The 14,021-nt window shown below is 34.4% G+C and overlaps 1 protein-coding gene across 1 annotated transcript; it reads right to left on the bottom strand.

Annotated features, from left to right (window-relative positions):
• Nucleotides 1–515: 515 nt before the first annotated feature.
• LOC126749494 (V-type proton ATPase catalytic subunit A) lies at nt 516–13,926 on the bottom strand. The gene is made up of 12 exons (XM_050459188.1): nt 13,789–13,926; nt 13,234–13,324; nt 13,064–13,176; nt 12,489–12,716; nt 12,289–12,426; nt 10,872–11,023; nt 6,029–6,153; nt 5,726–5,971; nt 1,844–2,046; nt 1,626–1,787; nt 1,400–1,562; nt 516–1,258 (listed from the first exon to the last, which is right to left on the bottom strand). The coding sequence occupies exons 2-12, from the start codon at nt 13,307–13,309 to the stop codon at nt 1,020–1,022; spliced, it is 1,845 nt and encodes a 614-aa protein (XP_050315145.1). The 5' UTR covers nt 13,310–13,324; nt 13,789–13,926; the 3' UTR covers nt 516–1,019.
• Between the last annotated feature and the right edge of the window lie 95 nt (nt 13,927–14,021).

The following is a 14,021-nucleotide window of genomic DNA, read 5'->3' as shown; positions in this document are numbered from 1 at the left end:
TAATATCGCTAGCTATACCTACTAAAAATCTAGGGCTATTTAAACTCTAGTACAAATAAATATTAATAATTTCAACAAGTGTGCCGCCTCCACTGTCTTCAGACATCGACATAGTCATCTGACCCGATCGATAGTATAACGAGATGCGCGGATTTTGCCGCCTGTTGATGTCACCGGTTCTTTATAAACTTTTCTAACTATATCTCTAATAGTAAAGAAATGATAAGGTTTTTTGGAAATTACTTTGTTTGGCAGAAAGACAAATTATGATTTTCCCCAAAAACTATTGATTTATAGGATTTTTTATTGATGCATAAAAGTTAGTTTATTGATTATGGAACATGTCATCAAACAAAAGTAAAAGTTGATTTTCCTGAAAAAAAAAAGATTTTACACATTTTTTGTCATCACCAGTCGTCCAAAATTTGAAGACGTGTTATGTAACCTAAATAAATTACTGATTTAGCACGGCATCACGGTTATTAAGCGGAAAAAACCAAAAAAAAAAATCTAACTAACATGGAACAATAATGCCTTTATTCTTGTTCAAAATAGAACAATAAATTGCACTACACTTAACTATCTAAAATAAAATAATAGATTTTTACGCATTATACATTTATACAATTTGAAAAATAAAAATGGTAAAACATAAAACCGATGTACAATATACAGTAAGTTGTGTATGTAATTATTATATTTTGGTTGACGAGTAAAAGTGAAACTGATAATACTGGAATAAAAGTTATAAAGCACCGTTTGTACAATAAAATAAAAAGTTTCTTAAACATAAATGGAATGAAGGGAATCGTAAAGATTAATGTATGTAGTAGTTCTACCCTCACCTCTGCTGTATAACTATATATTAACATTATAACATAGAAACCTACTAAGATGGCTACAACAATTATTATTGTACAATAATATCGTGAAATTTTGGTGGTTCAACCATTTTCTCAATAATTAATAAACCAAGACAGTGAGGAGGAGGAGGAGACTTAATTCTAACTTGAACCGTTTTAATCTTCCAAATTCCTGAACGCCTGCTGGATGTCCTCGTACAGTTGATCGTAGTCGGCCTTGATTTTAGCCTCGCCATCTTTGACCGGATCTTTGAACTTCATACTGCTCAGCTGGTACAAGATGTTACTCATCGAATCCCTAATTACGGCCCAAGTGATTTTGTTCTCCGATTGGGCCGTACTTTCGACAGCGTGTCTGGCCATATCGTACAGACCGATCATGTTCTTTAACATGCCTAGAAAAAAAGAATTTTTAATTTGATTTTTCCAGGCAGTCCAGGCCGTTTCTTTTCAGGCATTTAAAGTCCTGAACTACAAACGATTTTCTTACAACAAAAGCCCAAAAATTACTTAGAATGTTTTAATTAGTGACTTACCAACTGTTTTATAAAAGGGACAGAACCTATCGTAAGCAGAATAGGAGTTCTGTTGCAAGAAATCTTCCTTAAGCAATTTGGCAACCTCGAGAGTGATCTTATCGCCTTCGGCCAGGGAGGCCTTACCTACCAGCTGTACAATTTCGGACAAATCTTCCTCTTCCTAAAAGGGCCAAAATGAGTTATACAAAAAAAAACTGATTGAACTCTAGCACTGTCGGCTAACCTGTAAGATTTCCTTAACTTTCGTCCTCAAAGCCACAAACTCCGGGAAGTTCTTGTCGTAGAAATCGTCCAGGGCGCGCATATATTTGGAATAAGAAATCAGCCAGTTGACCGAAGGGAAATGCTTACGTTGGGCCAATTTTTTGTCCAAACCCCAGAACACCTAGAGCGAGAATCATACTTGAAACAATCGTATAATATGTTCAAACGATTCCGTACCTGTACGATACCCAAAGTGGCGGAAGTGACGGGATCTGAGAAGTCACCACCAGGTGGCGATACTGCGCCTACGATGGATACGGAGCCCTCTCTGTCCGGATTACCTAAACACTTAACGCGACCGGCACGTTCGTAGAACGAGGCCAAACGTGCTCCCAAGTAAGCGGGATAACCGGAATCGGCGGGCATTTCAGCCAAACGACCTAAAAAAAGAATTTTCATGTAATAAAAATAATAATAATAATAAAACTTTTAAACTACCAGCTCAATTTTAATTAAATGTTGCATGCAGGTTATTGTAGTGAATTGCCAATTACTGATGAAGCCATTTTTTTTTAAAAATTGCCAGTGCCGTAACATCTGAAGAGACTTGGTTCTTTTTTGTCTCAAATCTGCAAGGCGATAAAATATTTTTTTATAAGAAGTCAACTGTTAGATTCTCCATTTAATTTGGAAAAAAAAGTTACTCTTGCAAAATTTTGATTTAAGGCACTGTTTTTAAAATATGTTAGTTTAATTCTACAGAAATGCCAGTAAAAATGCTGCAAAAACTTTGAAAAGAAAAGAAAATTAGGCTCGAATCTTAAATTAAACCTGTCAAATTAAATAATGGATTAAGGTTTATTACATAAAGAACGAAATTTAAAGAAGAAGATTCTGGTATTCTTCAGCATAATGAAAGTCATTAAAAAAATGTTTATTAATATCCGCAACTAATATGTGGGAATTTCTTTTCTTTTTGCTAATTAAATGTAAGCTCTGATTAAAATCATTTTCATTTACTGTTACTGATAAATAGCTGTAAGACAGATCTTGTTTTTATTATTTATAATTATTTCTGGTCCGTTAATGTTCCCAAGAGGCACAATTGCACATAATGAAAAGACGATAATCCATTGTGGATTGAACGCAAATAATAACGCCGTCATTTCGGTTGCACAGCAAATCATTATTTTCCAGGTTAAAGGGTGTGTTTGTTATGCTTTCTTGAATACGTGTTCCCGTAAGTACGATTATGTCAATTTCGACGTCAATGGCTCTTATAAACATGTAAAAATTATCAATATTTTTTCATATTATGCTAATATTGCCACGAAAACTTTTGTATCCACTTTTTCAACCTAAAAGTTTTGAAGATATGAATCCATACTTTAGCACTAATCTTGCATGAAAATTTATACACTCTTAGCGGGTCGCCTATCCCAATTACGTATAACTTATTATCGAATATTATTCTTAAGTAGTACAATAAAATATACTAGGTTAGGTTAGGTTTGTTCTGAGTGGGGCTTCTTGTATCCCTCCACTGCTACTGTGGCTCACTCCTAGTTGTTTATACTTCCCCAATCAAGTCCGCCCTCTTTAAGACTTCGATAATTTGACTGGGAGAAGCATTCTTAATGTTTTCCGTATTAGGTAAGGCATTGCCGAAGATGACCTGCCTGATTCTCTCTAGTGCTGGACATCTACGGTGACACAGTCTACAGTGGCCGGTATACATTCCCTTTAGGAGTTTTAAGTGCTTCTTGTTGAGTTCCCTTATGGTATCTGTTACCTTACTTATTACGTCTGGTATGAAAGCCTTTGCATGGTTGCATGAACCGTAGGTCTGATGATCTGGGTGTATAACCATTGCATCTGTTTTGAGTTCATTCCCCATGTTTTGCCGCATATCCTGCGACTATGGGGACAGTTTTGCCTTCTTGATTGTTTTCCCAAGATGCGAGTTCCAATTAAGCTTCCTATCTAAGGTTATACCAAGATATTTCACCTCCTTTGCAAATTGGATGGTTTCCCCTCTCAAGAATTTAATTTTTCAAATTTGAGGAATAAATGTAAAGCTCTTCGTGATGAATGTTTTAGGTCATATATTGAAAGATTAAATACTGAAATTTCTCATGATCCTTCTTCATTTTGAAAACACATCAATAGATTACGTAGGTCTGATTCATACCCCAATAGCATGCATATGGAAGCCGAGGTTGCTGGTAATGGTCAAGATATTGTAAACTTATTTGCTAGGTATTTTGAAACTACATACAGGCAACCTGTCCAAGTTTGGCTCCTGACTATAAATTTGATTAACGTCTGGATTTAAATCGCATCTCTTTTTCTTTATTGGACATATTTGATGAAATCTTACGCCTTCCAAACAAACAATATTTTGGCCCTGATGGTATCCCATCTGTTTTTCTTAAAAACTGTGTGTGCACTCTGAGTAAGCCTCTGCATCACCTTTTCAATCTTTGCTTGACATCAGGCAAATTTCCTGATTATTGGAAGGTAAGCTTTTTAACGCCAATTCATAAAAATGGGGATAGAACTGATATTTGTAACTATAGAGGTGTGTGTATTTAGTCTGTAGTTCCTAAACTGTTTGACAGGTTGTTTTCTGTGCGATTTTCGTGGCATTGTAGGCGACTGCTTAGTGATCATCAGCATGGTTGTTGTCAGGGTAGATCTACTGTGACTTACCAGTATGATTTGATTGGTGCTTTTGAGAGGTCTGTACAGGTCGATAGTGTGTACACAGACTTCTCGAAGGCCTTTGATAGGGTTGGTCATGAACATCTGGTTCAGAAGTTTGGGGCTATGGGTCTTGGTAGGACTTTGATCCAGTTTTGTCACAGTTTTTTGACTGGTCGCACACAGGATAAGTAATTATATTTCTAATGGTATTGAAGTATCTTCAGGCGTGCCTCAAGGTTCGCATATTAAACCGGTCTTTTTTAACTTGTTCATAAAAGATTTGAGTGATGTAATTGTTCATTCAAAACATCTTGCTTTTGCTGATGATTTTAAACTGTATAAAGCCATTGAGTCATATCTTGATGCTGAGCTACTTCAATTGGATTTAAATAGTGTTGCTGAGTGGTGTAATAGCAATAGTCTGGAACTGAATGTAAAGAAGTGTGTATGTATTTCGTTTGGTCGTTCTAATAAAATTATTAATTATCAATACACAATCAACAATAACGAACTCAAGTCAGTTGATACAGTTAAAGGTTTAGGTGTTCTTTTTGATACCAAGCTAACTTTTTTGCCACTAATTTTGGATATTATTAACAGGAGTATGCGTAGTCTTGGTTTTATTACTAGAAATAGTGATATGCGTCTGTAATTTGGTCCCCTTATTATGATTCTCATATTGAACACCTTGAGGCTGTACAAAGAAGATTCTTAAGATCCCTTGCTTATAGAGCTGAAGTTAATATTTTTCGTAATTATTACATCGGCTATAATGCTATCAGTGTCCAATTTAATATCCCTAATCTTGAAGTCAGACGGCATTATTCTAATCCCGGCGGCTTACGGTCATTCAAATCAAAAATAAATAATCTTACACTTTAACCTACATTCCTTGGATAGTGCTAAGTTTTTAGCCCTGTTGATGACTGTTTTTTCAGAGGTTTTATCTTGGTATATATATTTTTTTTTTGTAATTCTAGTATTGTATTTATATTGCTATATTGTCTAGTATTTTGTATTATCTATTTTGTTTTTGTAAACTGGCTCTGCCGTATATTGAAATAAATGAAATGAAAGAATGGCGATTTAAGTTCGCCCATACATATTCCTTTTTCTGGTGAATGGCACTATTATTATTTTATTCGGATTAATGGACATTTCCTCCCTCTTGATACTAAGGCACAATTTGTAATTATTTAAACCCAAAGCCTACATTCATTAATTAAAAATTTTAAGCTTTATACTTTTAAAATTAAAAAAATTAACGCAATTTCCAAGACTTTTTTTTTGAGTTTATTTTTATTTTCTGTTTCTACAGCTAATTTAATCTTTCATCGGTATCATAATATGATCAAGATCGCACATATTGCTCGAAATATCCAAGTATAATTATTGAACTCATTGAATTCTTACCTGAAATTTCTCTTAAGGCTTCGGCCCAACGTGAGGTGGAGTCGGCCATCATCGAAACGTTGTAACCCATATCACGGAAATACTCGGACAGAGTGATTCCGGTGTAAATGGAGGCCTCACGGGCGGCCACGGGCATGTTGGAGGTGTTGGCCACCAAAGCGGTACGTTTCATGATAGATTCGGTGGCACCGTCGATTTCGACCGTTAGTTCCGGAAAGTCACGTAGTACCTCAGACATTTCGTTACCTGAAAATCGTTTAACATTAACCTAACTTTCCGTGATGTAGTTCTGCTTCTGCTTACCTCTTTCACCGCAACCGACATAAATGATGACATCGGAGTTGGAATATTTGGACAAGGCCTGTGAAATTACGGTTTTACCGCAACCGAAAGCGCCGGGGATGGCGGTGGTACCTCCTTGCACACAGCTACAATGAAAATCGATCGTTTTAACCCCTTATTATTTATTTATATATTAACAGTAAAAAAAATATATATTCCTTAAGTAATTAAACAAAATTTGCCCAATTTGTAAACAACATACTTATAAGAAATTAATAAGTGTCGTGATTCTAAAGACAATGTAACCAATAAATTGAGAATAAATGTGATCCAATTAAAAAACATTTAAAACTATGTACATATACAGTTACCGATTTTCAACAAAGTCAGTCAAACATCGCTTAAACCCAGAAAAACCTTTACTAATTACATACACTAACGCTCAAATATAGAGCAACTTTTTAAAAAATCTAGTTTCTTTCTTTTTTTATCTCCTTTTTGAAAATAGGTCTGCTTACTTTTTATGTAATAGAAAAACAACTTTATTTATATCACAATTTTTATTTTCAATATACAGGGTGTATATATAAAAACTAAAAAAAATCTAAGTTGTATGGGTCAAAAGTAGCAGCAAAAATTTAAATTATTTCTTTTAAATTAATTTATTCAGTATCTGATAGCATCCTTTATTTCTAATAACTGCTTCACACCTTTTTTTTTAATTAATTTTAATAGTCCATCAATATAGTCCTGAAAAATTGCTTTCCAGATATTTTGAATTTCCTGATGTAATTCGTTCATATTTTATAGATTTTTTTTATGAATTCTCCTATCAATTTGATTCCACCATTCTCAATGGGGTTGAGATCTGGGCTTTAGGCTGGAAAAGGCATATTTTATTTATAACTAATTTTGATGCTCTCGTCACAAAATTTTTTCAGTTGCTGTAGATCTTTGTATTTTTCTCTTGAAATAGGAATTTTACCTAAAAAAATATTTTATTAACAAAAACACTATTATTTACAGGAATTACAAAACAAACTTACCATTATAAGCTTGTGGTGGATAGTGAAACTCCTTTTCAGATAAAGGTGGGCCTCGTATGAGTTTGGATACTGGTTTAGTTACGATGGAAGTAGTCCAAGATCCATTATAGGCTTCACGATAAAGAATCATTCTTGGATGATTCACAGTGAGTTCCAACTCTCTTATTGGTCGACTCAAAAACGGACACTTCTTTACATACAAAGGAGACAAAAATGCACTCCAGTCTCTTATAAGGCTGTCGTTAACTTCTTCTATTTTATAAGGTGTTGGTTTAACTCTAGCTTCCTTGAAAACCCGAACCCAGTCTGAAGGTAGTTCGGTCTTGGATTTGCAGTTAATTATACCCATATTTTTGTCACACTCCATAAATGAGTGGCCCCTAATCCGAAATACAACTTTGATAGTTTGAAACCTCTTTTTTTGGTGGCCCAGGTAGTGCAAATAGCGAAACACTGTAAAGTTCTTATTTTGTCCTCCACAAGAGTCGCAAAAAATTATTAAAATCTTAACGCTACTAGGAAGATGATGAGTAACATAATCTTCTAAAAAAGAACATACCTCATTAGAACCCTTCTTAGCTACTTCTTCTGAATAGGTATAAAATACTGAAGCAGCATCCGAAAGTCTATGGATGTTAAAAGAATAAAAAGATAATTGACGCTTATAATAGACGTCATTAGTCGTTATGTTCGGGACTGGTAAGTTTTTTTGGTAGTCCATGGCCACCGCTTCTATCTCTATTGATTTTCTACTTTGAAGTCGAGCTTGTCTCTTCCTAGCATAAAAGGCTTCTGTTTTTTTCTTATGAAGTTCTTTCTCTAATGTAAGCTTTCTTATTTTGCGATTTAGGAACTCTTTTATTTCCAAAGTGATGTTTTGGGTAAGCCTTAAATTTAGCGACTTTAATCTAGCATTGAATTCATCGCACTTGGAACAGGTGTCAGAGCGGGGATATCCAAAACTGATATTAAAATCAGTCGAAAAAATAGTTCTGTAAGTTTCGTAAGACACAGAATTATCTGGATGTTTTAATTTATACATTGAGTGCATTTTGCGAATGTTCAAATCTTCAGGTAAGTAAATTTTCTTTGACTTTTTATTGCTATAATGACTAGACCTACCCTTAAACGAACGAATATGAGAAATAACACAGTTTTTTATATCTTCTTTAAGTGCACGATGTTTATAGGATTGTTTCCCCCTGTTGTCCTTAGGAGCAACTCCTTTGACTAGAAGTGAAGTGTGAATAGTCTAAACTCTTCTTCGTGTAATTCCATGAAGTGAACAAAATGCTTTAAGGCATACTGGAATGTCGACTGTCTGACCTTCATTACGTAGCACTCTTACCTTATAAAAGTAACTAGCCTGCCGGAAGTGACTTTCTTCTTCTGGGCGACGATTTCTTTGTTGGAAAACAGGACTTAGAAGAATAAGGCCACACAGATAAACACTTTGTTCGTCCCAAGAACCTAACTCATTAAAATGTTTAATAATTTTAGCCCGTTCATTAGGTAAAACTTTTTCAAAGCACTGAAATCGCTTATGACATCGCAATGACAGTCTGGCTCTACTTCATGACTCTGTAAGCGTATTTTTTTTGAAACATCAGACATACGACCAGTTATTTTACGTTTTTTAGATAGTCCACATATTTTTTTATCTAATTCGTCACCACTAGTGTCACTCGCCATGTTCACTCAGTTAAAATAATCGGCAGACTGACCTACGAGCTTAAAAAAACAATATAATTTTCTCAACCCAACATGTTTTTATCTAGTATCGCGATGACATTGCACGTTCTTTCCCTGCATAGTTATTTAAAAACTGCAAATATCCAGTGACACAGTGCGTTTCTTGACGGTATTAATTGCTTATATGAAAATATTCTTTGAAAGGAAACACATAAACGTATTATCTTAGTTTTTATAAAATACTGACTTTGCACGTTTTTTCCCTGTTCTCTTCACATGTTGTCTTCTGCCCATGGTTGCATATGACTTTCCAATATGTTTTGGTATACAAAGCGATCCATAACACACATTCAATTTTCACCAATGGACCTATACCAAACCCACCAATGCCACCACCACCGTGTTTTACGGTGGGTCGCGCATACTTAGGGTTAAATCAGCAAATACCATCGGATCTAAATAGTTGAAATCGACTTTCGTCTGAAAATACTACTGTTCCATTTTTGGTAAGTCCGGTTAAGATGCTCTCTTGCGAATCGAAGTCTAGACTCTCTGTTTTTCTTTGAGATAAACGACCGCTTTGCGGAATTTCTGTCCGCCATGTAACCAGCTTCCTTAAGTCTTCGTTTTATAGTGCTTACCGATATTGAAACAACTGTCCTAACTGCTGATTAACTCGAGAAGCCCTAATAAAGGGATCTTGCACTACTTATTTTTTCCATAATCTTTTCCTTTATATGCAGTGACAAATGTACACCCCTTGGCATTTTAAGTCTTTATATTATTACATTCACCACAGATTATCTGAAGAGTACAAACGGGACTGAACAGAATTTCAAATAAAATTTAGTTGCTCTATATATGGACTGCTTAAAAATCAACAAAAAGAAGTTTAAGAAGATTATAGAAAAAAAATGAAGCACACCTGGTCCTATAACTCTCAAGTGAAATTAAATATAGCGTCGACCTAACGTCCGTTATAGGTAAATTTGGCACATGAATGTGGGTTAAATAATAGGTGGACCATACCACAAAAGAGTAGGACAAAATACTACGAACAAGAGTAATATACAGAACTTTAAATGTAGAAACCGAAAAATCACGAGATTTGTAATGAAACCAAGAACGCGAGAGGCTTTATTTAACAGGTTATTAATGTGGGGAATAAATGCCAAATCCCAAACTTCTGTCAACCCTCAAAAAAACTGTTGAATGAATATGATAGTCAAGAGCTATAACAGTTTTAAATTTAGTAAAGAAGATTACAATACATTTATTTTTATTGAGATGCAAGCCATTAGATAGAGACCACTTGTACAGTGAATTAAGATACTTTTGAATTCTATGGCAATCAGATAAATTTGATATTTGTAAGTATAGTTAGTTTCATATCGTCGGCAAATAATAAAAATAGGCAATATTTTAAATTCCATGAATATCATTAATAAATAAGTTATGATGTTACCAAAATTTGAATTAAGGAGTGAATGACAGAGTCAAAGGCCTAGATAGAATCCACCTGATATCCATCCCCAAAGGCCTCAACAATTTAGTTATGATATAATGTTAGATTTGTAGAGGTAGATTTACCCTGTCTAAACCCAGGTATTTATTGAGTATGAACTCAAAATGTTTAGGAATGGCAGATAACATAACAACAAGTCTATAATTTTTTATATTATCTCTGTCACCATTCTTGTAAACAGGAGTTATAAAGCTATCACGCCATTTATCAGGAAAAGGTTGTAATCTAAGTGACAAATTAAAAAAGGTATGCAAAGGTTTTGTTAAGCTATAAACACATCTTTTGAGGAAATATTATTGGGTCCACAACTGAGGCCATTTACAGAATCAAATACCTCAGCAACTTTAAACTGATTAAATAAGATGTCAAGAGAATTATTTATTGTAAAATTAAAGTGATACACATCTCATTAAAGTGATAGTCGCTAGAGACGTCGTTAGCAAATATGTTTGATTGAGGGAATGCCATGACTTTTGTTTAATGAGTTAATATGATTCCAAAACTGTTTGGAGTCACATTGAATGAGCTGATTTATGCTTGAAATAAATGATCTATAACATTAATGTGTAATATTATATGTGTTATGATGTTAAGTACTTACGGGAAAAGTGAATCGAGTACACGCTGTCCAGTGAGCAGTGGGTGGTTGGCCGGCAATTTTTCGCTCACAGGTCTCGGCTGACGTACGGGCCACACTTGCAACATGGTGTATTTGGTGCGTTCTCCGTCGAATTCGGTCTCAAGTACCACATCCTAAGATCATCAAATTTAACTATGTACTATTTCACAGTTTGATGCAATATATATAAACATTTTTTTGTATAGTAATGCTAAAATAAAGCATTAACTATTTTATACTATGCTATATCAATCAAATCCTTTATTAAATCCATAAAACATGTAGTTACAACAATAGACTTTTTTTATTACTCATGTGAGGTGTGGATTTTGTCAGTAAAAAAAAAATTCTAACTTAATTAAGTATACAATTATAATATTTATAAAATTTAAAGCATTCAGTCACTTATCCATTCATACATCCATTCATACATCCATTCATGTCATGATTTATCAAAATATTAAATTTAAATATAAATAAGAAGGCAAAACGCGAGTACACAAAAATTAAATAACAAGAAAATATAACATTCATTCACAAATTAACTCATGCACTAATACACAATACTAGATGAGAGTTTCATTTAAATTTTCAGCCATATACTCATGAAGAGAATAAAAGGCCTTTTCTTGCAGATATATTTTTAGATCTTTCTTTATTTCTTTATCTGATTTTTCTCTGAAGTTTATTGGGAGTTTATTCCAGACATCTAAGATACTACGTACCACATTTTTCTTAACAAATGTAAAATTTGGTTTACAAGTCTTGAAATTGTTTTTGAACCTAGTATTATGCGGATGTTGCCCTTTCAGATTCTCAAAAAAGATTTTATTGTCAAGGATAAATGAAACACATTCATAGATATAAATACAATAAAATGTTAGGATGTTATGATTAATAAAATATGGTTTACAGGATTCCTGATAGGGTAAATTAAATATAGTTCTCAAGCACCTTTTTTGCAAGATAAGAACTCTTTCAGAGTCCCCTGAATTCCCCCAAAGAATTATACCATATCTGACTCTGGACTGTATATAGGCATGATATGCTGAAAAAGAAGCCACTGTACCTCAGGGGGACCAACATGATTTTTTTAATAAAAATTGCAAAAACTGTAACTTAAAAACTACTGAACTTAGACATTTGAAAATTCGTATACAGATTCTCCAATCAAATTAATTGGACACTTATTTCAGCATTCTTCAAAAAAAAATCAAAATTTTGAAAAAAAAATTATTTTATTTTAGAACTATTTTGTTTCATGAATATTGCCCATAACTCAAAAACTACTCAACTTACACATTTAAAAATTTGTAAACACATTCTCGATTTAAATTGACCAGACTTCAATTCACCATTTTTCAAAAAAAAAAATCCAAAATAACTTTTTGGCACTTACATCCACCGTATAGTTGCCTGCCTCAGCGATATATGTCACAGTACCCTTTGCCTTTGGGGGCAAAATCATTTTGTGTTTCACCAAAGTGTTTTCATGAACCATACCATAGATGTCGCCTCCAGTCAAATGAGAACCCATCTGCAAAAAACATTCGGCAATCAAGAAACTATATCGGACGATCGAATGTTCACTTGTATTACCTTGATGTGGACGGGGTTGAACTCCCACTGGGCCGTCCTGGATAGACATGGCACGTTTACACCCTTGGGGATGTAAATGGATTGGGTCAAGTCGTTAATGTCTTTTAAGGGACGTTGGATACCATCAAAAATGGAACCCATAATACCGGGTCCCAGCTCTACTGACAGAGGTTTGCCGGTTCTTAGAACAGGGTCACCTACTGTTACACCTGAGGTTTCTTCATATACCTGAAGAAAATATTGTTCTTACAGAAAATTACTGTGAATATTCCAGGAACCTCAATTAGTTATTTGCTAGTAATGTCCTATCGAAACATTAGTACAACTTCAGTGCTATATTCCCTGAACGAACTGCATCAGTGATAATATGAATTGTTAAATCAAATGTAATCTGCATCAACTCTTGCATTTATATTAAAAGTTTACATAATTTGTATTAAGTCTAATTGTTACCAAACAATCATGTGACCTGACATTATTATGATGTCTCATTTAAAGTCCTGTGACCAATTTATCAAAATTAATTACACAGTATAGTATTGGGGTGTCCATATGTAGTTCTAATGAAAACTTACTTGAATTGTAGCCATGTCACCCTCCAAACGGATAATTTCTCCGACAAGTTCATTGTAACCAACCCTCACCAACTCGTACATCGCGGATCCGCTCATTTTTTCAGCAGTAACGACTATAATGAAATGTTTATTTAAATTCCTGAAAATTCAAGGAGAAAATCACGATTTACCTGGACCTGAGACCATATGGACATATCCATATTCACCCTCCCTTTCTTCATCTCCAATTTTAGGTAGTTTCGACATTTTGAGGTCCGGTTTCTAAAAATTAAAAGAAAAACTCCAAAATACCAATTTTACCCTGCAGTATAATATCCAATGTTAAAGTCACGTGAATCAAATACGAATGTCGCGCCCACAAGTTTAAGCGAGCGGCAAAGTCACTTGACGTGCCCCGCCGATAAGCCAGCTATAGAAAATCGTTTGCCGCACTGGTGTAATTGTGACCCGCACTATAAGATTGACTACGCCTACATGGAAAACATGAACTAATATGAATTGACCAATTATTTAATTAAAGGGTTGCTCTTAGGGGGATAAAGGTAGTAATAATACGACAGTCGTTACCTCACAGTTAAGAATTGGATTTTTTTTTCTTTTAAATCGATGGCAGTCAACCCAAGCAGAGCGTAGATCAATAGCGAGCTCAAGTGGGGTTTTAAAGTGAAAATTTTAACCCGTTGAATGCTTATAATGAAAATGGATTCACTTATTAATCGACTTACTTGTTACCTTTATCACCTCACCCACAAAACTCACAAGACGATGTTAAAATTTATGGAAAAGATGAAAATCTATCACAAGACAGTCAGCTGACTATCTTTGACAATTGGGAATTTGCATGAGGTGACGTTTATCTGTCAACCGATGACGACATAAGCGAAGGCATCTCTGATTGGTCTCTTGGAATAAGTACAGTGTTGCCAAAACTTTTGTTAGTAAGACAGGGGGGCACTAT

The sequence above is a fragment of the Anthonomus grandis genome, unplaced genomic scaffold (assembly GCF_022605725.1).
Source record: "Anthonomus grandis grandis unplaced genomic scaffold, icAntGran1.3 ctg00000121.1___fragment_1, whole genome shotgun sequence".
NCBI lineage: Eukaryota > Metazoa > Arthropoda > Insecta > Coleoptera > Curculionidae > Anthonomus > Anthonomus grandis.
This window is presented reverse-complemented; position numbering and strand designations above follow the sequence as displayed.

Excerpts from the sequence above, each read along its gene's own strand:
- LOC126749494 (XM_050459188.1), bottom strand. The coding sequence starts at position 13,309 with ATGTCGAAACTACCTAAAATTGGAGATGAAGAAAGGGAGGGTGAATAT. Across the intron at positions 13,177-13,233 it reads CCATATGGTCTCAGGTCCAG|TCGTTACTGCTGAAAAAATG; the intron begins GTAAATCGTGAT and ends ATTTCATTATAG. Across the intron at positions 2,047-5,725 it reads AGCCTTAAGAGAAATTTCAG|GTCGTTTGGCTGAAATGCCC; the intron begins GTAAGAATTCAA and ends TTCTTTTTTTAG.